Here is a 24,726-nt window from a genome sequence, read left to right on the forward strand (position 1 = left end):
ACCTACCAGGCATGCTTTAATATGGATTCCTGCATTGAGCAGGGGGTTATGTACTCGATGCCCTTATAGGCCACTTACAGCTCAACTATTCTGATTCTCTGATGATGTGTGCATCTCTAGTTTGCAAATTCATTTTGGGAAGTCTGCATGTTTTTCTTGTTTTCATTGTTTATATGCAAACATAATCATAGAGGCATGGAGGGAGGGAGATATGAGCATGTTTACAACATATGGTCCATTATAAATTTACATTTCAAAGGAATTCAAGAGTGCTGCCTGAAGACTGAAAGCTTGGGCAAGAATAGACAGGCAATTCTGATTTTCAGAGATCCATTATTAATCAATTAATTAGTAACACATGCCTCTGCAGAGAATTACATTGCTCCAATGTTCAGGCCGATAGTGGGACAGAGAGGGAAAATGGAGACCAGTATGAATATATTAGAGTTGGACCACTTTCCCCAAAAATGTATATCTGTATACCCCTTTACTGAAACACACCCGACTTCTAATATGCATCCATTCCATAAGGAGGAAAGCAAGGGCCTTGCAGAGACTTCTATGAGATATTAATGCATCTGATACTATTAGACTGGTTTGTTTTTCAAAAGGAATGATAGCAGCACTTTAGCTGATAATTTGCAGTAGACTATCTCATTTATGGATGCCATTTTGGTAAAGAGCTCTTTTCAAATGTAAGTACAATATGCAACTACTGTTAATAGAGTTCAATACACAATTTGTTCTGGCTGATAGATATTAACTACTCTTGCTATGGTATTTCTTGTTCCCATTTACTAAATGAGATTGAATTTGGCTTAAGTGTCATGGATTCTATTGGTATGCTTGACAGTTTATGCATTCACACAAAACTTTCAAAGTTGGTATTAAAAAAAATCAGAACACAGTGATAGAGGTCATAGACACAAATTCAAACGGGAATACAATCATTACTTTTATTAGGACCATCCCTGATTTACAATATGATACTCAAGCAATGAAGTTGAGGGTGCTATTGCACTCATATCCTTTTTATGGGCTTCCCATAGGCAGCTAGTTGGCTATGTGAACAGAATGCTGGACAGATTGGTCTGATTCAGATGGATCTTCTTATGTTCTTCACAGCATTCATCATCAGGCACTATGCTGAAGAGGAAAGGGTTCTTTCTTTGGAAAAATGCAGATGCCACATTTCACTAACTTTACTAGGACTCTATGTTCCGTTACCTGAGAGATACCTCTACAGATTTTTACCATCATAAAAGCATGCAAAGCATGGGTCTATAAGAATCCCATAATTACCATCTCTTTAGGATGGGGTCCTGCATTACTGCTTTTTGTCTTTACCTGTGATGTCTTAAACCTGCACAAGTGAGCTAATACCACCACAAAGCCCTAACTACTATCCATAACTACAATGCAAACAACGGAGAACTTATATGTTGTTTAACATTTGAGCTGACTACCTAGATTAATTTGGACACACCTATTGTTTGTTCTGTTAACATGCCTTTTGTATACCAATTTGGAGCTGTACACTTACATGTTTTTTTAAAACCATCACATGGAAGTTTAAGGTTATTGATTAATGTGAAGTACAATTAAATACAATCACTAAAATCATAATGGAATAACTATTATGATTTTAAGATCATAACCTTACACACTGACTATTCATGCAAAGAGGGATATGCTAGCCCAGTGGAATATTTTACTTTGTTTTTAATAGCTGCCCCTCATGCTATACAAAAACTGCATTTCACATTTTCTTCCATTTCAAAAGCAGTTTGTCCATGTGACATTTGGAGGCAGGGTACCATTTGAACCATCATGTCTTAGGCCACCTTAGGGTCCTGGAACTAGCTTCATTACACGGAGGAGCTGGAGTTCCATTTATCCAATGAGACTTTGGGTTTGTATTTCTCAAACAGCAATCCCTTCAGTGCGATTTTTCAGTCCAAGGAAACACAATTAGTTACAGTGCATTTACAACTACCATCGGTGTTTAGCATGTATGGGGTTTTTTATTTATTGCCTACCATTAAGAGGCAGGAAGAACAGTTTGCATGGAAAGGGATTGGAAAAACTAGAATTCCAATACTTGTAAGGCCCATTAGAGTAAACATTTGCCAATGTCCACCATATTCCAAACTCTCCAATTTAGATTCTTCCTATTTCTTTCACCACCACTAATATTAAGTAGCGATGCAATAGGTATCAGGAAGAACACACAAATTGCCATGGACCTTAGGAGGAAACTCACAATCTAAGGTGAAGCAGCAGCTGGACTTCAGATGTTTCGAGGCCAGGAGAATTACAGCTTCCAGGGCGGAGTACTTTGGGCATATGGCAGGACAGAATAATAAGTCCCACCAACAGTGTTAAAGCATAGGGAAAGTTTAACAGTTCCATCTTCAGGAACTGAGCTCTCCAGAAGCTGTACAGCAATTCAGTCTGGAACTTGCTTCCAGAAGTAAAGCAAGCCAACTGCTCCCCTGTAAGTGTTAACTTGCAAACTGTATCTCATTTATATGGAAAGGCTGTATATGATCTATTAATAGTCTTTATAGAGCTGCACTACATCTAACCCCAGGCCAGTAGCCCTTTACAGCTAGGAGCACTGTTGTGCAACATCATTTGACAGTTGGCAGGAAAAGCAAGCAGAGCAGGTGATGTCAACTTTTGACAGAGGAAGTGCCTAAGTTCTATAGAGAATAGGAGAAAGTGAGGAAATAGCTAAAATACTAGGAGGATCATAATGATTAGCATAATCAGTGGCACTACTAGATGGAGGAAGTTTACAGTGAACTCCTATACATGTTCACTCAGAAGCAAGCTCCAGTGACTTAAATGGGATGTACTCCCAGGTAAATATGCATAGGAATGCAGTCCAAACCAAGACAATTTTGCTAGGAACCGTTCAAGAGCAGTTTCAGAGAAGTCTATATGTCTGTATCAAGAACATAAGCAAAGGGTGCAAGCCTATGCATGTTTAGACAGACAAGTCTTATTATTCCCAGCATGCCCCAGTAAGTACAGCCTGTTTATTCACAGAATTACACCCCAAACCACCCAATTAAGCAAAACATCAAATGCACCAACAACTCCTTCTTGCATTGTGTATGTTGAGAGGTCTGAAGTTGAAACCTCCAACACTTGTTAAAGAGTAGGAGGAAAGTAAGTGTATAAACCCAGCCCTAGTGTGCAACAGCTAATCAGTATTATCAAAGGTGTCAGACTGAGACACAACACTGATCTGCTAAAGGGAGAAGAAATATCAATTCCACCTTTACCAGCTGTTTTTTTTTAAAAAAAGCAACCTGTAGCTAATTTACATGAGCAAACTTATCTTCAAGGGAACAAGGAGTATATCTGACTATCCTGGAATTGTAGTTAGAATAGTTTACCTGTAGATGGGTTCTGTTCGTGCTCAGGGTTCAAGTTATCTTTCGTGGCAGGAAGACTCCTCCAATTCCCAGCCCAAATCAAAATGCTACTGAACTAGTGCACCTTATGACCTGGTTCATATCATCACAGCAATTTAAGCAAGGCCATGGTGGTTGGGCACTATTTGCCTAATTACTCGCACAGGCACAACTTCTTGAGTCATCTGAACTCAGGTGGCATGGCTTGCTGGAGGGAGAAACCCATGGGCTGTTGTTGGGTTATTTGAGGGTTGTTTCCCCCACCAAGCCATGATGCCCAGGTTTGGACAAAACAAGCCACACCTGGGCAGATAATTAGGCAATTCGTGCCCAGCACCACGGCTTATTTAACCCATGGTAATAGTGCAAACCTTGTCTGACCTTGCAGGAGGGTGTTTTGACAACTGACAGAGGTAGAAGGGTCAAGAGGCTAATTTTAAGAGCCATGAATATTAGTGCAAATAAAACTGGCAAACAAATTTCCTCCTGAATCAGTTTGATTCATCTTGGTTTGAACCTATATTCACTTGTAACTGCCCAATACTACACAGTATGCACTACAGAAAAGTAGTTGTAAGTAGAAGGTACTAAATATGAATATTTAATGACGATAGAGCAGCTTACAGTAGCACATGGTAGAAGTCACAGCAACCAAGCTAAACATATGAACTTAACAGCTTACAATTTCAGTAAGGGTTAAGGTACAGAGTACAATGTACATATTTAATTATCCAGATTATGGCCATGTGTGACAGCTAGTTTTTCCCTCTTAGACCTCAGTTGACTTTCATACATCAACTTAAGCAGGATAAATGCATGCAGTGCTTTCCTAAAACTATTGCTCTTAAAGATTCCATGTCAGACTTTGGAGAGTGAAGTTAATGGGATGTGTGTCAACTTCCCACTGTGACTTTCTTTATGTTTGAGCATGCATATTCATCACTGCTCCACTTAAAATTTAAACCACCACATGTGAAGTTAGAATTACACAAGCCCATTTCTAAAAGCTAAACTGTGTACTAGATATTTTCCACATCAACATATACCCATTTACCAATTAACACCTTAAGTGATATTTCCTTTAGGAAGTTCAGAAATATTCTACTTTAGCTGTACAGTTCTAATCTTGACATAAGAACAATTCCAGGTTCATTTTCCATTTTTTCTGTTCCTTCAGAAGATACTTATCTTCAGAAGGTATTTGAAATTCCTTCAACTGAAAAAACACCTAAGTGGATTTAAAACAAAGCTTATCTAGGAATAACAGCTGAGTTCCTGCCAATTTTAATAGCCTACAAAAAGAAAACTGTTGCAACCAAGTTATTTTCACTTCATTTCAGTTTAACTGGGAGAAAAACATTACATGAAGAAGCAATGATATAAGGACAACAGAAGTTTTATAAGCAGGTCTTGTTTAGTGATTATCAGATGGAAGAGGCGAAGTTCATACGATTAAATTCCTGTGTGACATAAGCAGCTGAAGCAGTTGAACGTTTTAGGCATGTCAAACTTATTTGTAGAAATAAGTGTAGCAGCAGTTCACAACGTTCCGGCTAGATTTTTGGACCTAAGGTGTTAGACCAATTATTTGCCAGAAAATTCAAACAAGGCATGTAAACTTTAGAGCAAGCAAAAAGAATGGTCATAATCTAGCGGAGAAAAAAGTGAGCAGTAGTTAATTAACCTTGTATCTTTTTTTCTTTTTACCAACTGTTATTCACTTCACAATCACTGAAAAGACTAATGTACATATTTCTGCACCTGCAATTGTAAAAGCAGATAAAATATTTAATATGTATTTTACAATTTATTTTACCAGCATGGAATACAGGATGAATATATCAAAGTAGTCAGACAGTTATAGGTCAATGCCATCCCTGCAAAAATAGTATCCAGGTATCTGCTAATTAAAAAGAAATCAATTTGCAATTTTGAAGTGATACAATTCAATCTACCACAAAATACAAAGGGCTGCAAAAAATGTCTCATTCCAATAGTGTATATAAGTTATTAAATAATGATCTCATTTAAAATATAAATGAAGCCATAAGTCTTTCCCACATGCAATATTACTCATTATTAAAGAAATATGTAAAAAGGCCATTGGTTTGCTTTGTTAACCACTGTAGAAAATGCCAATTCTCTGGTCACATACTCCACTAGTTTAGCACTTAATGGTACTGAATTGTTACAAATGATTTTAAATACTGTTAATTCCGGCGCTCCGCTGATAAAGAATGAGACTTTGAATACCGCAGTCTTCACTAAGGGGGCAAAAATGTACAGTCTTATACAATTATCCAGATGAACAGCAACCTCCACTGCTCTGAACTGCTGGTTCATCATCAATTATCTGTACTCCCCGCCTTGCAGCTCCTGACTGACTGGAACCATTGCCTCGTGCTCTCTCATCAACTTGTGCAGTTTCTATCATTCCTAGAATTTAAGGATATGGAATTAGGTTAGTTGGGACTATAAATGCTTATACATAAAAGCAATTTAAATCACACTGGTAAATTCAGCACATTCAGAAGTTTTGCAAGAGATTTTCAAAAGAAGCTTTTGACATGTATTATTTGTAAGTTAATCAACACAATACTTATAAATAGAAAGCTAGTTTTAAATACCCAATAGATTCTTAGTCCCATACATGACATTCAGCAACTAGACTGTTGGAAATTGACCCCAGATGTTTAGGTGTAAGAATAGCTGGCAGTTTGATCAGCAAGTGTTGTTACCCCACTGTTAATTGGAGATAGGCCCCATTTACTATCACCTCTCTGGTTAGTATAGCATTTTATTTTCGAGATCACTATCCCCAAATTATTCAACAGCAATCCACTTGTCAGCAACTAGCAACAACTTTTTGTATTTTAGTAGTATTTTTTAAAATGTATTTGTTACATTTATTATTTATTGCAGCGTACATGAGCCGCCGCCTCTCCATTTTATACTCACAATAATCCTGTGAAGTAGGTTAGGCTGAGAGTCAGTGATTTGCTCAAAGTTACCCAGCGAGCTTCATGGCTGAATGGGGACTTGAACCCGGGTCTCCCCAGTCCTAGTCCAACCCTCTAACCACTATACCACACTGTCTCTCATTACATGATCCTTAATTTTGACTTGGCTGACCAATGGGAATGTATAATGTTAATATCTATGACCTTGAATAGAGGAGACCACATCATCAAACTAGTTCAAAGGCCCCATGAATATGGATGTTCCATAATTTATATGAAATTTAGCACATAGCAATTTAAGTCTCAACATTCTGACATGCATGCACATTTTATTACAGGACAAGGATCCTTAAGCTAGGAACTGTTTTTTTTAAAAAAAATAGCATTAAAAAAAGACTAGTAGGACAAGTTATACAGCCACATTGATAGCTACTATTTGCAAGTTATAGTTCAGTTTTAATTGGTAAAAAGAATTTACCATGCAATAAAATTCCATGCACAAAACTGCATAATGACTACCATTCATAGAGCAAAAATGTCATCTTGGTCAGAAAATCCTGTTCTGGTTAATTGAATTAAATGATTACAGAATACAAGTTGTGTTTAGAAGCTAGTTTCATTTGTGCAGCATAGCTCAAAAGTCAATTGCCATCATGCTTTGTGTTCCTTAATTACACAAAAGTAAGATGGCCAGCAAATCCATAAATACAAAAAACTTACTTTTACACAGATCAAGAAAGAGTTCTTCTATTCCTTTGTTCTGTTTGGCTGATGTGTGATAGTGTTTTGCTCCCACTGATTCTGCATACCTGCAAAAAAGTAACGCTCTTAACTTCCAACAGAAAAATAAGAATAATCTTTATACATATGCAAAATTTAGATATCCTCATTGTCTACAGCACCAAGGCTAAATGCATGTGCAATTGAAGCAGGTGCTGTGAATGAAGCTGTTAATTAAAACGTGCACAAGATGGCTAGCAGTAACATACACAAATAACAGAAAAAGTAAGAATGAGAGATGAAAAAATGCCAATTAAACCTTCAAAAACTACAATCAGTTTAACAAAATGCAGCATATTTGCAGTAGTTTTGACTAGTCAGGTTATGAGGCCCAAAGACTGAACAAAATGTCTTTGCCTTATGATGGAAGGACAGAGAAGGGGCTACCATTTGTGGGCAACTTGGAGCCCTCCAAATGTTTAGCCTACACATCCCATGAGCCCTATTCACCATGGCCAATGGTTAGCAGTGCTGGGAGTTGTAGGCCAAAATATCTTAAGATATTTAATTGCCCACCCGCAAGCTGCACAGAGCTCTCTTGGCAAGGAGATCTAGAAATTGACAGCAGCTTCACTGTGCAAGGTTTAAACTGCCGGAAGCTTAGCAAAGAAAAGGATTTCAAGGATCAATTAGATTCAGAGTACCTTTATGTATCATGAAGGAATCCAGTGGGCTCAAGAGCTAGACAGCTCCATCCCACACTTCTATAAAGAAGGCATGTCTTTACAAACCAATGCTTTGCTTGTATGCTTGGTCACAGGCTGTTAGATCATTGATAATCGTTTGCCAAACCCAAACCTTGGACAACTGATCTCAAAAATTAAGTGCTTCACACAATCAGTAAAAACTAAAACAAAAATCAGTGGAATTGAGAAAAGGGTTAGATTAGAATTCACTAGCATCTGTTCATAATGCATTAACATTTGGTAGCTTAAGCTATATGCTGTGCAAAGTTCAGGCAGAACCACTGCTAACCTAAAGCAGTGCAGCTGTGTTTAAGAGGGATGATGTCTTCAAAGTACTATTGAAATTAAGAGACGTAAACTTACGTTTCTGCTTCTTGAATTGACACATGTCTCTCCTTGTCCAAATCTATTTTGTTACCTGTCAGGAATTCAGACTTCCTTAGTTATCCCAAATATATCAGAAGCTACCATCTGCTCAACATCTACAAGCTGTTTTCAACTGTCCCTCTTTTCAGTTCCAGCCCCAGTGACATCAGCTCTTCTGCCTCTACACCCACCCAGTTGTTATATCACTGATTACTTGATCAACTTCAAATCCCAAGACCACTTATGAGTGTGTTACATAGTTACAATGGATATCATCTTGACACCTTTCTGCAGTGCCTTACACTGTCAGTGAAAGCAGCAAAAGGCATGAAATGCATCCACCCCCACCCCACACAATTCTTGCTACACCTCTATTCCAAACTCTTCAAGATGTGTTCACTTATGCAGTTATACAGGAAGCTGTGGTTACTGCAGCACAGATAAAGTTATAACCAGGCTTAATTTTAAAGAATGACAGAAACTTTTCATGAGTAAGTACGGTGTATTATAATCCTACTTGAGGAAAATCTTCACCAGTCTAAATAACAGCAATGCTGAGTTGTAGCTTGTTCCTAGAGTTTTGTACTAATGTTTTCTTGGAGATGGACAGACATCTAGTAAATAATCCCAGCATGTTCAGAAATTTGCCACCTTCAGCTCAAAGACTTTTTCACCTGGTTGCTTTTGCTATTTTACCTTGTTTTCCCATCTACTCATTTTTAAAGTGCACAAGTATTTTGTTTTCTTTATTGTGCAACAGTGAACACAACCATCACCCAAATAACACTTATGAAGGCTTTAGAAAAGCAATGCTAGAATTTTTGAGCAAACATTTAAAATGCAAATTAATATTTAAACTGAACAAACAAGATCCCCCAGCCATTTAATAAGATGTAAAAACCAAAAGCTTACCAACTATGCATAGACAAATTTCATTTCCCAACATTTTTCTTAATTCCTTGACCCAGTTTTTTACCTGCAAGGGTATGAAAAATTGTTTTATTTGTTTTATTTTACTTTAAAGTAAGTTCTCAGTAACAAATGGATACTTCCAATATATTAGCACAAACAGGTAGACGTTCCAGATCTTTTAGTTTCCTACACTAAGGATGCATCCCAAAGGCTAGTTCAGATGTCTCCCTTCAAGGGTAGACAGAGAGGTCTTACACCAAACTTGAGAGTCAACCTCAGATTGCTTGCAATGGGAAGGAAAAAGTAAAAAAAAAAGGGGGGGGGGGGAAGCCACACACACATACACACAAACAGCATGGAAATGGGGGGGGGATCCCTCATGCTGGCAAAACTTTGGGTGTCTTGGAGGCAACAATAGCACTCTCTGCTGCAGCAGGTAGGATTGCCCTGTAAGGATGCAATCATGTACCCATTTATTTGGGAGTAAGACCCACTGAACTCCCTGAAATCCCATTACAGAACAATTCTATACATTACTCAGCAGTCATGTATAGGATAGATATGTAAAGGAATTTCAGATCGATTGTGCAATCAGCTGAAATGAAGTTTACAGCACAATTGTTGAAGTTTACACAGCAGTTATTTGCAAACCAAAAACAGTGAATATTAATCTGAAAAACACACACACACCCTGCAATTAACAAGTAGTAAGCTCAAAGCTTTCACATTTGGAAAGGTTATAGTTACCTTCTGAAAAGAGTCTTCATCTGTTATATCATACACTAAAATAGCTCCATTAGAGTCTCTGTAGTAAATGGGACCCAGTGCATGAAATCTTTCTTGCCCTGCTGTATCCTGCATGTAGCAAAGATATTCATGTTAGTTCTCATTTAAATTACTAAAAGCAAAGTTGGTGTTATTTGCTGTGGTAAATAGAGTTCTATTTTTAGACACATAAGAACGGCCTTGGTGGATCAGACTGAAGACCTATCTAGCCAGCATTCTATTCGACGCCTATGAGAAGCCCAAAAGCAGGACCTGAGTGCAATAGCACCCTCCGGCTAATATTCCCCAGGAATTGATATACAAAGGCATACTGCTTCCAATAGTAAATATAATAAAGTTGTGATGGACACATACCCAAATTGCAAGGTTTACTCTTTTTCCTCCAATATTTAGCTTCTTTGTTAGAAAAGATGCCTATAAATGAAGAACAAACACATTCAGTATCTGTGATATCGAAGTTACACTGATTCATGATAACTTAAAAATTCAGGATTTTTGTAGCTGTAAAAGTGCATCTGAGGTCTTTTTACTAGTAAATATAGAAAGATATGATGCTATCATAATCTGTTGCAAGAAAAAATAATTCAATAGAACAAAACTAAGGACAAAAGGTACATGTTTTCCTAAAATTAATGAAATCGGTTTTCATAATATACTGATAATATGTATTATAACGTACACATTAATATAAAGGCCAATTCATAATTTACTTTTCATTTTCTTGTACTCAAGAACAAATAATATCCAAGTACAAAATGCAAAAAATAGCATGCTAATTCTAAGGGGCATATATGCATTTAATAGTGAAGTTTCATACATGGATGCAGCAAAAGGAGAAAATATGGTACTTGAAATACATGCCTAGTATTCACAACTGACAGCATGTGAGTTTTTATTTGGGGTCACAGGACACGCACACAAAGTTCTGGAGAAAAGTTAGACAGAAAAATAGTTTCCTGCTTCCTGCTTTCCACTCGTTATCTTTTCTTCCATTTTTCCAAGAGGAAATTGGAAATTTATTTGGGAATGGGTAAAAAAAACTCTTAAGAACTGTTTTCTCTTTTAGAATGAGTAAGTGCTTTTTAAAGCAAGGGAATAAAATACTGTTTTAGCTGTACTTCATTCCTTCAAAATGATAACAAGGAGGCTGCAGTTCCTGTATACTAATAGTCCTTAACAGTATGATTGCTTAAATGAGACACACACATTTCTTTAAGCAAGTTGAAGCTGCTTAAAAAAGGAATGATTGTGGCACTGAAGATGGAGTGGGGTTGGGGTTGTACAGTTTCATCTGTTTCTAGATAATGTTGCCTGTGGAGATGAGACTGTAAACCCAACTAAAATACTTTCTTTTGCATACTACAATATTGATGGTTTCTGTTTTAAACTCAATTTTTGCATATTTTCCCAACTGCCCAAACCCAAGATGTGTGTTATGTTAGAGTGGAATAGCTAAGCTCCATTCTACTATTTGGTGTACTTGTAATTATCATTTCAATAGCAACAAGGCATTTACACTTTAAATTTAGTAATTATAGAGCACAGTATAGTTTTATGTACTAAGTTATACTTAATGCATTTTATATTATTAAAGTAGTGAAGCAAGTTCCACCACACTAAATACTGCATATTTCAATTTCCCCCAAATTTCCATAAACGTCTCTACCTATGATTTGAGCTACCACCAATATAGTCATTTGTACTGGAATAATGATTGGGGGTGATATATTAGGTCAGAAGAGCATGAAGGATGTGTTTCCCCAGCCAGGGAAACTCTTTGCCTCTCCTGGCATTAATCACAGAGTAACCCAAGAATGCATGGACACTCAATAATGTGGACTGATGGCTGTTTACTTGCTCAGGAAATAGCTACTTACTGTCTCCCCCTATCTCCCCCTTAGTGTTAAGGCTAGAGGAGATAGAAGGTCCATTCTTGCAGCACTTTGTTGGTGGGAAGCATTCAAATATAGATGCAGTTTTGCCTCTGCTCTTTACCACATACCACAAGCAGCACATTGCAAATCAACTCTAATGCCTTGTGGATATTACTTCAAAGAACAGAAGGCCAAAAATTAATTCTATGAAATGAATTTGAACATCTGATCACACCACTACTATCATGATGGATCTTGTGATATCTTATGACTTCACAGTCCTTTAAGTTACTTAGTGATCTTACAGCAATTGCGCCCTACCTAAGTTACACCAGACTAATAATCAATGTATAAAGCAAACTGCTGGCATATGTAGGAGCACAAGAGTTGTGTACCACAGATCTAAGAATTATGATTCAGCAAGTTTTCCTACTTGCTTGTGCATTTTTTTTTTAAAAAAAGAACAAATATGATTCCAATAAAATCAAACATTTCAAAACCAATATACTCACTTTGCTAACTCTACACATCAACTACTACTTAGATTTCTGGTCTCATTTCCCCAAAAGAAGTTACCTTTGGTTAACACAAAAGTTCATTTTGTTTAGAGAAACTGAGAAAGTCCATTTTGGACTATAGAGAATATGTTCTATATGCTTGGTGAGCTTGTGATTTACAAACCGTAAGTTTCCATATAACAACATGTGACAGTGTGTTGGAGTGGTTTGCATGCCGGACCAGGTTCAAATCCTGACCTTCGGCCAAAATCTTAGTTTAAGGGTTGCTGTGATGATAAATTGTGGGTGGGGGGTGGGGGGAGGGAGAACCATGTAAGCCTCATCTTTCAGAGGAAAGACATAAATTAGGAGAAGTGAAGTTCCAGCAAACAGAAACAGGTGGGCCTCACCTGGGAAAGCTCTGACCCATCTGAGACAATGTGTGCTGTAAATAGGTGTGGATTATCTTCCTGTTGTCATCTCTAGAGAAAGGGCCATTTTAAAATACAGCTGCAGGCTGATAGAATTTCAGTATTTCCCCACTGACAGCAAGGTATCAGTAATTGTTTGGAATAGTGCAGGTAGCTTTCCACCCTGAACAGCTTACTGTATGTTGCAATGAATAGTTTCTCTTCTCCTAGCTAACAGTGAGGAAAGATTCAACAAGCCAACTTTGCAGACTTGAGGTGCTTGAAGAAGCAAAAAATACTGCTCACTTATATATTGAAAGGAGAAAACAGAGGAACCCTGCATGTCAGCACCTAAGGAACTATGTAAACTTGGGAGCAGTTTTCTCCTGCCTACTCTTTCGCAGGGACAAACAACTGCTCACAACAGGCATAGAAGGTCATGTTACCTCTTGCAAACCCTTTTTGGTACAAAACAACAAGATTAGAAGTATTATTATTATTATTATTATTATTATTATATTTATTTATTTGTATCCTGACTTTTGCCCAATGCTGGGCCTCAAGGCAGCCTTACAAAGTTTAAAACATACATGGGGGGGGGGGGGGACAAACCCATAAACATTTAAAATACACAACAAAATTATAAGACATTAACATAGATGGAGGGCCAGATTATTCTGCTGGAACAAAAAAGTTTTAGCCTGCTTCCGAAAGCCCATCGAGGAGGGAGCCAGCCTAGCTTCCCCGGGAAGAGAGTTCCAGAGCACTGGAGCAGCCACCGAGAAGGCCCTCTCCCATGTTCCCACCAAGCACGCCTGTGAAGATGGTGTGACTGAAAGAAGGGCTTCTCCATAAGATCTCAAAGCACGGGCAGGCTCATAAGGGAGAATACGTTCTTTCAAATATTGCCAGAACTACCACCACACCTAGTGTTATCCTTAATGTTTCCTTGAACAACTGTCATATTTAAACTGCTTCGCTGATGGGTTACAACTACTCTAAAAGACCAAATTTACCCTAATTGTTGGAAGTACTACAGGCCAGATTAACAAACAGAGCAAACTATTACTGATATTTTATTGTTACAGGGACATCTGTTTTTCCTCTCAGGGAACACATCGATTTGCCATTAACCACCAGGCCTTGCTTCCAGAAGTGTATGGGAACTCTGTCTCCTCTAAGTTAATGGCTTTGTTTAGTGTTCTTGGATGATTTTGTTTAGTGTCCTTTGTTTGTGTCCCAAACAAGTTTATCTGTAGTATGATCATATGCAAAGTTGATTTCAATAAGCCCTTAATAATGCCCAATGCTGCATATGATCAGATTTCACAATACCTTCCACTGATCCTTTTCAGAAGACACCTTAAACCACGGCTTTAATCATGCTTCAGGCTTTTTGGCTTGAGAACCATGGTTAAAGCCGTAGTTCAAAGTGTCTTCTGAACAGGGACACTATGGTCTAAGCTACACCAAGCAGAATATCACACTATAAAAGCAGTATAAGGTATGTGTCGTGTCAATGGGCCCCAACAGTTGTCAGTGCACTTCAATACCACTATAAAGCAGTAGTGTAGCTCCTGCCTTTTTTATATGTCTTTCATAGGGCAATATCCTGCTTGGTATAGATTAGGCCACAGTCTCTAAACAGAGTCTGTTTAGAGCACAAAAAGCATATTTTGTGCTGTTTACAGCACAAAAAGCTTGAGTTGCAGCAACAAGCACATCTGATTATCATCCTATAGAAGATACTTAGTTCTAAAACATATTTAAGTGGTTATATTAGCTGAATCACAAGCTCTTCAGTAAATACCTGTACCCTAAATAGGCAATTGTTAAAATATATTTCAGATTTAAATCACAGAACCCTGGCCTTATTGGAAACACTGCTGTTTTGTCAATGTAGCAGAATAGGTGAGGACCATTTATCAATGAATCTTGAAGTATACAAAAAGAATTCAACCATAAACAAACAGCCCAAATAGTTAGGGCTTTGTACAACTAGCATAATCTCACTGCTCCTTTGCTCATTCCTGTTTACTATCCCATTCTTTCTGTCAAATCCACAATTGTGCAGAGCGTCACACACACACGTTTTCTCAGTCTATTCCCACCAACACTAACTTTTGATTCTGTCCATACTCAGAATTTGAACTCCCTATTTCAATAAACTCTCACTTAATACATGGAAAACCAGTCTTTAAAAGTAGCTGTCCCTTAAAGGTAGAGAAACATTTAACAGAGTTAGGCCACAGCTAGACCTAAGGTTTGTCCTGGGATCATCCAGTGTTCTCCCCTGCCTGAGCACTGGATCCCCTGTGTGTCACCTAGATGAACAGGTTTGACCCCTGGACGATCCAGGGATAAACCTTAGGTCTAGCTATGGCCTTAGACTTACCAGACAGAACACTAGGAGTGAAATCAGTATCGTGAATGGGCTTCAGTATCTCATATATACAGAGAAAGCTTTGACATGTTCAAATTGCACAAGGAAAGTTTTGTCTGTTACTGAATTCATATGTGTACACCTTGTGGCACCTTAAAGAATACAGACGAGACCCCATTTTGCTAGATGCATGTCCTGTATCTGGTGAAGTGGGCTCCAGCCCACAGAAGCTTATGTCCCAATAAATCTATATTTAATGTACCACAAGATTCTTTGGGGGGGGGGTTGTTTTTTATTTTACATAGAACTTCTGCTTGTCTGCTGTGACACCTAGGAATATTTAGAACAGATCACTTAAACAAGTAAAATGTTTTTGTTTTTTTTAAGACGGTCACCAAACTCATAATTTTGCTACCAATTATTAGAACTATCCTTTGAGGACTTGATTTTGTTTGTTTGTTGTTGTTCTAAACTTACTGCTTCCAAATAATTGTTTAGCAGCAACTTCATGCTGTACAGAAGCAAAACGGGCCCCCCAAGAGACATATGCACGACAGATTCGAGCGCCAACCCTCGCTACACAACTCGAAACAAAAAGAAAAAGTGGCAGTCAGAGCAGACTGTGAAACTAACAGCGTGCCTTCGAGTGGCGGGGCCGGGGCCTTGGCAGCGACCACGCCAAACTCAAAAAGAGCTACGGCTGCACCCAACGGAAAGCTTTCTCCTCTGCTTCCGAGGAAGCCAACTATGACCGAGCCCCGAAGCGGCCTCCCGCTGCCCGGACCTACCTGTAGGGTGGTGATGTGCTTGTCATTGAACTTGTTCTCGCAGTAACGGAGCACCAACGAGGTCTTCCCCACGCAGCCCTCGCCGAGGAGGACCACCTTGAAGGAGAAGCTTCGCCCGCCAGCAGCAGCGCCGCCGCCGCCGCCGCCCGAGCCAGAAGTGGCCGCTGCCATCCGCAGCGAAGTGGCCGCCGCTCCCGCGGCCTCACATCAGCGACCGCCGAAGCCCGCTCAACTTCCTACACGGGCCGCTGAGGGAGGCCTGGACCAAAGAGAAACGGGGAGCCGAGGCCGCACGCAGACGCGCCGGGAAAGGCCCGGGGCGGGGGGCGCGGAAGGGAACGCGACGGCGCCGCCAGGGACAGAGACACGCTGCCCTACACCGGGGCGGCTGACTCGGCCTCCCTCTAATGGCGGCGGCGGCGACGGCTTCTTCCTCCTACGTCATCCGGCGTGCGGTCACGCGACATGCCCGCTGGCTTGTTGATGCTCCGGCCCTCCAAAGCTCCGCCCCCTCCCCAAAAGCAGAAGGATGCGGGGTGGGGCAGGAGGAGGAGGAGGAAGAAGAGGAAGGGGAAGCGGGGCTTGCAGCCTCTTAATCTCTGGAAGCCGGAGCGAGGCGATAGGCGCGCGAAGGAGGAGCAGGGAGCGCGAGATCGCCTCAAACGGATGCGACAGGGCACGAGCTGGTCCCCCAGCCGGGCAGCTTTCCGCGCTCTGGGGCGCGCGGCGACGCTTGCAATCTCATCATCGCCACCATGGCAGGCAAAGACGTCGCACGCTTTTGAGTGGGTGCAAATCACCACGGCCGAGGAGGGGTTGTTGCACGACTTGCCTTTCATCATGTCCACTTCTTGTAAGGAAAAAGGGAGAGAGGCATTTGAAGCTGGGACTGGACCTTGGGGCCAAAATGCAGGGAGACCCCAAATGACATCCCGCCCCCCCGCCCCCACCCCCACACACAAAGTAGAAGAAATTTATGGTGTCATGGTAACAGCATGAAATTCCATTTTCCCCCGCGGTCACGATTTAAGTGAGCTTAAAATGCAAAAACTGCCCGTGCTGTGAACATTTTCCCCCCAAGGTTGACAAACATTCTAACATGTAAGGAATGTAGAAGCAGCTGTAAAGCATGGGATGGCGGCTGAGGAAGAGAAATGTTAATTGCATGCTTTGCAAATAAAGTAGTGCACAAGTTGTCTAAAGAGCTGCCCTCCTCTTCCCTTAAGACCAGAGTCTAAAATTACCTAGCTGAATCATAGGGCCTGTCTATATGCTCTGTATATTATTATTATTATTATTATTATTATTATTATTATTATTATTATTATTATTATTATTAGATTCCCGCCTTTTGCCCAATGCTGGGCCTCACAAAGTTTAAAACATACATTGGGGAGGGGGGGGACAAAACCATAAACGTTTAAAATACACAACAAAATTATAAGACATTAACATAGATGGAGGGCCAGATCATTCTCCAAAGGCCTGCTGGAACAAAAAAGTTTTAGCCTGCTTCCGAAAGCCCATCAAGGAGGGAGCCAGCCTAGCATCCCTGGGAAGAGAGTTCCAGAGCACTGGAGCAGCCACCGAGAAGGCCCTCTCCCATGTTCCCACCAAGCACGCCTGTGAAGATGGTGTGACTGAAAGAAGGGCTTCTCCAGAAGATCTCAAAGCACGGGCAGGCTCATAAGGGAGAATACGTTCTTTCAAATAACTTATATACCTGTAGTGGCTGTGCAGTGTCGCTGCATCATTTATATGACACAGACGCCAACTCGCACCTACCACGGGCTTTTCTCCAAAAACTGTGCACTTAAAAAGTAGCTGACTTACAGAAACTTGTTCATTTACTTGCTTCACATCAAGGCTGGGGGTGTTCTGGGGGCTGATCGAGGCCCACGGTTGGTCAGGGGTATGCACAGGAAGTCCGGGCAGGGGCGGGCTCAATGAGCTGAATGGCTGTGCTCCCTCTTACTGTGGGGATTTTCTGCTTCCACTCCACAACTGCAGTGCCATGGGGTTTTGAAGGAAGGAACAGCAAAGCGACATCATCAAGACACCTCCTTTGTTTCTGCAATCAGCCCTTGACATCTATAATAATTGGACAGAGATGGTCAAGTCTAGGATTATGGCTGTCTGTGTCTTTCATGCATCTGGCACCATATGCCATCAAACATGTAATGTAAATTTTAGAACAATGAAAGAAATGCCTGAACTGGCAATTGCAAAAAAGAGAAGAAGGTTTTCTGGGCGACCACTTGACTCCCATCAAAATAGAAGCCTTTCTAAAAGTTGCAAAGTATCTGGAAGAAAATGATGTTGAACAGATATCTATCGTTGATCTAGTTCAGAATAGGAAGGAAGTGTGTGGTGAAAATGCCTGCAGTGCAGTGTACATGAAGACGAGCATCTAAGAGCATATTGGGGACAAAATAACACTGACCAAGGTTAATGGCAAGCCTAATGTAATTAACTTACAAAGCACAGCTGCCTCTATATTGCAAGATTTCCACAAGTTTAATGAAAGACAGGATCCAGAAGATGAAAAATGGTCTCTCATTGAGATTGCTGCACACTTAATTTTAAACTCTTAATTAAAAAATAACCAGTGTATGCCTGTGTCTAAAGCTGGGTATCCATTTCCAAAGATCTAGCATTTGCTGTAACTTTTCTGAAGGACAATATTTACAATTACAATTGCACACTTCAAATGAGCTGCTGTGGGCCAAAGCATTGCGCACTCCTGATTTTTAGTTTTCTCCACAATTTTCAAAAATAGTCTTTTTTTAAACAATCACATTCCATTTTTCTTGTCAGTGATTTCCAACTTTAAAGGAAAAAAATATTTGAAGAAGTCTTCAGACTGCTTGCTTCAAACACTTTGTGGAAGGAGAGTAAGCTGGCTGATTATTTTAAGTTATATACAGGTTCATGTACGTAATCAAGTTTAGCATGATCATGAAAGAATAAAGGCCACAAAAAAAACCTAGCAATTTTTTTGGGGAGCATATTTTATTTTTCTTGTTGAGCTGACATATTTTCTTTGAAAGAGAAGCTTATATACTGAAGGACTAGTTCGCTAACATGTAAAATTGAATACCATCCCTTAAATATTATGTATTCTAATTATATAGCATTCTAGTAGGACAGACTATCTCTAGTGAACATTTACAGGGAAAAGAAATTAATGGTCAAGGCTGTAATTCTCCCATCATCAGATAATACTGATGATTTATTGTTCTCAAGGAGAACTTTTTTTTTTAAGTTACTTGGCAGATTTCCTGAAGGCCAGAATGGCAGATTTAAGTTCTGCCCTTTCAGAGAACTCAGTATGGTCTGTTAGTCTCACAACAACCCTGTGAGGTAGAAAAGGGTGGGAGATAATGACTAGCCCTCAAATACCCAGTGAGATACACAGCAGATGGGCAATTATAACCTCGAAAGCATATGAATGTCACAATAAAATTCTATATGTGCTGACTCAGAAGTAAGTTTCAGTAGAGTGAACTCCCAAGTAAGAGGATAATGTGTTGTATCAATGTTAGAGCCAATGAAATGAATGGGACTAAGTTAGACTAACATTGGATACAGGCCAATTAGCCCTACTTCTGAATAAACCTTTATAGGATTGTGCTGTTAAAAATATTTTAATTTCTTCATTTTATTGATCAGCAATTTCAAAATTTATTGTAAAGTTTTTCTATATCTGCAATTGGTAATGAATTTTCCAGGAAGATGTTTTGCAATTCTTACTTGTTTTGTAATGTATCAGCCACATGTGTTACTGTTGGAAACAGTTGCTTTAGTCATCCCATTTCCCTTTTGTGTCACATCTTTTATACTGCAAGCCTGTGGACAGGTACTGCCTTGTTTTTACTAATGGGTTTGGAAAACTTTTTGGCTGAAGAGTAGAGTTAAAAGGTCAAAATTCTTTTTGAATCCAGGATTTCAGCTTTTGTTAAAATACAGGCTTCTGACTGTACTGCAATTTTACTGTTAGGTGGTTAATATGTGTCTATTGTAGGTGTAGCTGATAGATATCAGGGAAACTGGTAATAGTGAAAAGCAACTAGAGAAAGGTGCAAATGCAAGGAGAGAGTTGGATTTCTTGCAGGGCCTCATTTAGAAATACACGGTGCTGTGATGTCATTTGTGGACCACCTGCTGTACAGCAGAGCAAATTCTGGATGTATGAAATTGGTTGGGAGCATAATTCTGATCCCTCTGTATTTCTTTTATTTGCTCACTGTTGTGATTTTATTTATTACAGGTTTCAGGGATCAGTAGGTTATGCTTCTATATGCCAAGATTAATACTCTAGCGCGAACGAGTACATACAAAGTTGTTACTATATACAATTGGCTATATTAGTATATATTTTGCTCAGCTAAATCTGTTGCCACATCAGCTTTCCAGAAGAGGTATCAGAACCAAAAATAGGTAGAGACTGCAGTCTTATTCAAACCCAAGAAAGGGTGCTTCATTAGATTTTAGTATGATCATTGGTCATTGATGGGCGGCAATGGTCACTATTGGTGCAATGCTATACATGTCTACTCAGAAAGACGTTGCTGTGCAGCCTTGGTGCGGGAAGTCAGGATGAAATTGGGGGCCCTGCCTGTTCCAGTTGTCCACCCCCTTAGGATTGTAGCCAAAGAAGCTGTTTTAAGCATCAGCATGTGAGACACACCAATCTGTATGCATTGGCATTGAAACTAGTTTTGCCTTGAAGAGTATGTGTGAGAAGAGCTGGAAGCAGGTGGTTTGGATTTTGCTAGCAAAGAGACCTGATTTTAGTGAGGGTGGAAGAGGATATTGCTGTAGGATTAAGACTGGGAGCCTAGATGCAACCATTTTTAGTTTACTTTCCACACACTTTTTTAATATTCAAGTATGAACCTCTTGAGATGAAAGGAACAACTGGCCCACCGATCACATATTTACATACAGCTTTGTCAGACCCTAACATTGCACAGCTTTGACTATCGAACTTGAAAACAGTTGCATCTGCTTATGAACACTGACTTGGCCTTTTGGAACCATTTATCTGGATTCAGGCTTGTAGCAACAAAGAGAACCATTTTTATCTTGCCATCTATTTTAAATAGAAGCCATTTATCACACAGCCGTTTTTAAAACTTAAGGCCCAGAAACAGATTGCAAAGAATCCATTTTTAGTAATGACCTTTAAAGAATGTAGTTAGATACAACACCCAGGTACTCTTACTGCTGAAGAAACAAATTGATTTATTTCATTGTGTTTGCATTCTGTTGGGCCTAATGTGCTTTGAAGAGCAATTTACTGATGTTTCTGATACTACGTATGGACAGATGAGGAGTAGCTAAAATAGATGCAGTGTCTCATCTGAACCTTTTGCCCTCATACTACTGAAAGACACACTGCATTTTAGAAGTAAAATTCCAATCTTTTTTTAAAAAAACAACAACAACAACTATCAAATTTAAGGAAAGTACTTAAGTGGCACCTGTAAATGTTAACAGCCAGTTACAGTGCAATGCTATGCATGTCTACTCAGAAGTAAGTCCGACTATGTTCAGTAGGATTTACTCCCAGGTAAGTGTTTATAGGACTGCAGCCTTAGTTACCCATAATGAGACTAGGGACAACATCCAACAGTGTCATTGCATGAACTCAAATAGCGCTAGCAAAGCTTTGCTGAATATTTCCATTTTGGAACTGTTTGCATATTTCACTTGTGCGACCAGCTGCACAAGTGTGATGTGCAACCAGTTGCACACATCCATACTTTCACAAACATAATCCAAGATTTATCACGGGTGTTTTGCTGTTTTTTAATACAGGTATTGTGATTTTAAGGTTGTCTATATTTTTGCTCTGTGGTTTTAATATTTTGTATTGTTAGCCAATCCGTGTTCCTGAACTGGAAAAAGAGCAGGATATAAAAAAAATTGAATGAATGCATTTTAGAAACATTTCCCCTTAAGTGCCATTAACAGTCCAATGTTACACATGCCTGATCACAAATAAGTCAGTATGGCTTGGTCCTAGATAAGCTGGCATAGAAGGGCAGCATATATATATATTTTAAAAGTATGCTTGTTTCTGACAGCGGACATAACATTTTCACACTCCCAAAATGCAAACTACACCCTCATGCAGGACTGGGAGAATATACGATACAAAGTGAAGTATTTTCAGAAGTCTAGTGTGTTTTCTTGAGCAGTGGTCAAATTAGATTTCGTATATTGTTTTTCCAACTTTATGGCTGCCAGGAAGTACATGAGGAAACCAGTAGGTGGCGCACACACCCAAAAGCGTAGAACAAATGTCTTCACGTTTTTAAATGACGTTTTATGGAACACCAAATAAAGGACCCAAATTGGCCCAGAGCACCCCAGGAAATGTGCAGTTATCATCCTTGCTTATTTTGATGGGTTTTAATGCTCTTTTTATTTTGACATTCAGTAAAATAATTCATAAGGGGTGGAAACCAGCTTCCTCGGATCCTGTTTCCAGTAATAGAGGTGGTATTATTATTATTATTATTATTATTATTATTATTATTATTATTATTTATTACATTTTTATACCGCCCAATAGCCGAAGCTCTCTGGGCGGTTCACAAAAATTAAAACCATCATAAAACAACCAACAAGTTAAAAATACAAATACAAAATACAATATAAAAAGCACAACCAGGATAAAACCATGCAACAAAATTGATATAAGATTAAAATACAGAGTTAGAACAGCAACACCCAAACCCAAGTTAAAATTAAATGTTAAAATACTGAGAGAATAAAAAGGTCTTCAGCTGGCGACGAAAGGAGTACAGTGTAGGCGCCAGGCGGACCTCTCTGGGGAGCTCATTCCACAACCGGGGTGCCACAGCGGAGAAAGCCCTCCTCCTGGTAGCCACCTGCCTCACTTCCTTTGGCAGGGACTCACGGAGAAGGGCCCCTGTAGATGATCTTAAGGTCCGGGTAAGTACATATGGGAGGAGGTGTTCCTTCAATAACCTGGCCCCAAACCGTTTAGGGCTTTAAATGTCAATACCAGCACTTTGAATCGGGCCCGGACCTGGACTGGCAGCCAATGAAGTTGTAAAAGGACTGGCGTAATGTGATCTCGCCAGCCAGTCCCTGTTAGTAAACGGGCATAGTAAACGGGTATGGTATAGAACATGCAAAATAATAATGAAGAGGGCCATGCCTCACTGCTGGCATCTTGTCACAGCCAGCTCGCACCTATCTGGGGATGAGGGGAGGTTGCCTCTTCCCCACCCCACCCCCAGCAGTACCTTTGGGAGTCAGGGGGATAGAAATTAAACACTGACTGGATCATCCTCTTTGCCCAGGCATATGGCAGCACATCTTAATCACCCACATGTTTGGTTTTTAATGCTTTATGTGTGTATGGTCTGTGTTTTAGAATTTTAAATTTTGTATACTCATTTTTATCTTAATTTTAGAATTGCTGTAAACCTCCCAGAGGCTATGGGGGCAGTATATAAGTGTAATAAATAAATAATAAATAAATAAATAATCTCTTTTTACTGGAACATATAGTGGTCTGGTATAACCAGCTTCTTATTTGTCTATCTATCCCAGTACATATGTAAATATACATATTTCATTAAATGGAACAATAAAGGAAAACTGTTAAAAGGTTATTTATCTGTGGTACCTTATGCCTAAATAATTTAAAATGTTTATCAGGTTCTGTTTATTAGAGGTGTAAATCTAAAACATGTCATTCTATTGTTTATTTTATTTATTATTGCATTTACATCCCGCCTTTTTTTCCTGCAAGGAATCTAAGGCGGTGTACATAATCCTCCTCCTCTCCATTTTATCATCACAACAACAACTCTGTGAGGTAGTTTGGGCTGAGAGTCTGTGACTAGCCCAAAATCACCCAGTGAGTTTCCATGGCTGAGTGGGGACTAGAATGCAGATCTCCCAAGTCCCAGTCCAACAGTTTAGCCACTACAACACACTGGCTCTATTATTTTGGCAGATAGTAAAACAAATCAGTAAAATGATTAGGCAAAATATCACTCTTGACATAGTGCTGGCTCCAGGTTGGATGTATTTCCTCCTTGCAGCCTATTCCAGTGGAGGCTAGTAGCTCCGATGTCAGGGGGGCGGTGAATCCCCTCTGGGTTTCAGTCAGAACTCTAAAAGAGCTATCCATGGTGCATGTTGGACAGCTCCTTTAGAGTGACTGGTTCGAACTGAAACCCAGAGTAGATTCACTACCCCAGTGAAATCAGAGCCACCCAACTTCACTGGCCTATTCACTGCCCAGAGGGAGAGCACAAGACAATGAAGGACTTTGCTCTGTCTTCCCACTCTGGTCAAGGCTTGCACACCTGAGGCGAGCAGGTGAATGGCAAGGAGCAGCAGCAGGGCCAGGGGGCTCACAGAGTTGGCAGGAAGGCCCCTGCCAGGGGTGTGGACCTCAGCAGGTGTGAAATGCTGCCTATCTCCAATACCTTGGTTTCATTGAATTGTGTACTGTGTTTTGTAAAACAAGAAACATTAAATTCTGTGTTAATATACTTGCAGTGGGCAGAATGTTGACAGCAGAATAGTGGCCGCCCCGGGAGTGGGGAAACGTGGGGTTGAGGAGGGAGGTGGTGGTGCCAACCAGGCGCTGGAGACATAGTCTTCACATTCAGTCACTGTCACACTACTACATTGCATTGCATTGATTGATGAACTGACATCACATCACAAAATGGTCGCTAGTTGCTCTGTGGACAATAGCATAAAATGAATCTCGCAATGCATTGGTACATGATCATGAGCACACACACACACTGGATTCTTTAGAATGTAAGATTCTCAGTTTTAACTGCTAAAGAGTATAAC

General features: G+C 39.8%; 1 protein-coding gene across 1 annotated transcript; it reads right to left on the reverse strand.

Moving 5' to 3' along the window:
* Positions 1-942: 942 nt before the first annotated feature.
* RAB21 (RAB21, member RAS oncogene family) lies at positions 943-16,283 on the reverse strand. The gene is made up of 7 exons (XM_063133868.1): positions 15,868-16,283; positions 10,270-10,329; positions 9,877-9,984; positions 9,130-9,193; positions 8,215-8,269; positions 7,106-7,194; positions 943-5,861 (listed from the first exon to the last, which is right to left on the reverse strand). The coding sequence occupies exons 1-7, from the start codon at positions 16,036-16,038 to the stop codon at positions 5,722-5,724; spliced, it is 687 nt and encodes a 228-aa protein (XP_062989938.1). The 5' UTR covers positions 16,039-16,283; the 3' UTR covers positions 943-5,721.
* Positions 16,284-24,726: the final 8,443 nt, after the last annotated feature.

This window comes from Elgaria multicarinata, chromosome 9 (genome assembly GCF_023053635.1).
Source record: "Elgaria multicarinata webbii isolate HBS135686 ecotype San Diego chromosome 9, rElgMul1.1.pri, whole genome shotgun sequence".
NCBI classification, from domain to species: Eukaryota; Metazoa; Chordata; class Lepidosauria; order Squamata; family Anguidae; genus Elgaria; species Elgaria multicarinata.

What these genes read in the sequence shown, in the direction of transcription:
- RAB21 (XM_063133868.1), bottom strand. Translation starts at nt 16,038, where the DNA reads ATGGCAGCGGCCACTTCTGGCTCGGGCGGCGGCGGCGGCGGCGCTGCT. An exon ending in AGCACATCACCACCCTACAG is followed by an intron (nt 10,330 to 15,867) that starts GTAGGTCCGGGC and finishes CTTCATTTATAG; the next exon opens with GCATCTTTTCTAACAAAGAA. An exon ending in ATGAAGACTCTTTTCAGAAG is followed by an intron (nt 9,194 to 9,876) that starts GTAACTATAACC and finishes ATACCCTTGCAG; the next exon opens with GTAAAAAACTGGGTCAAGGA.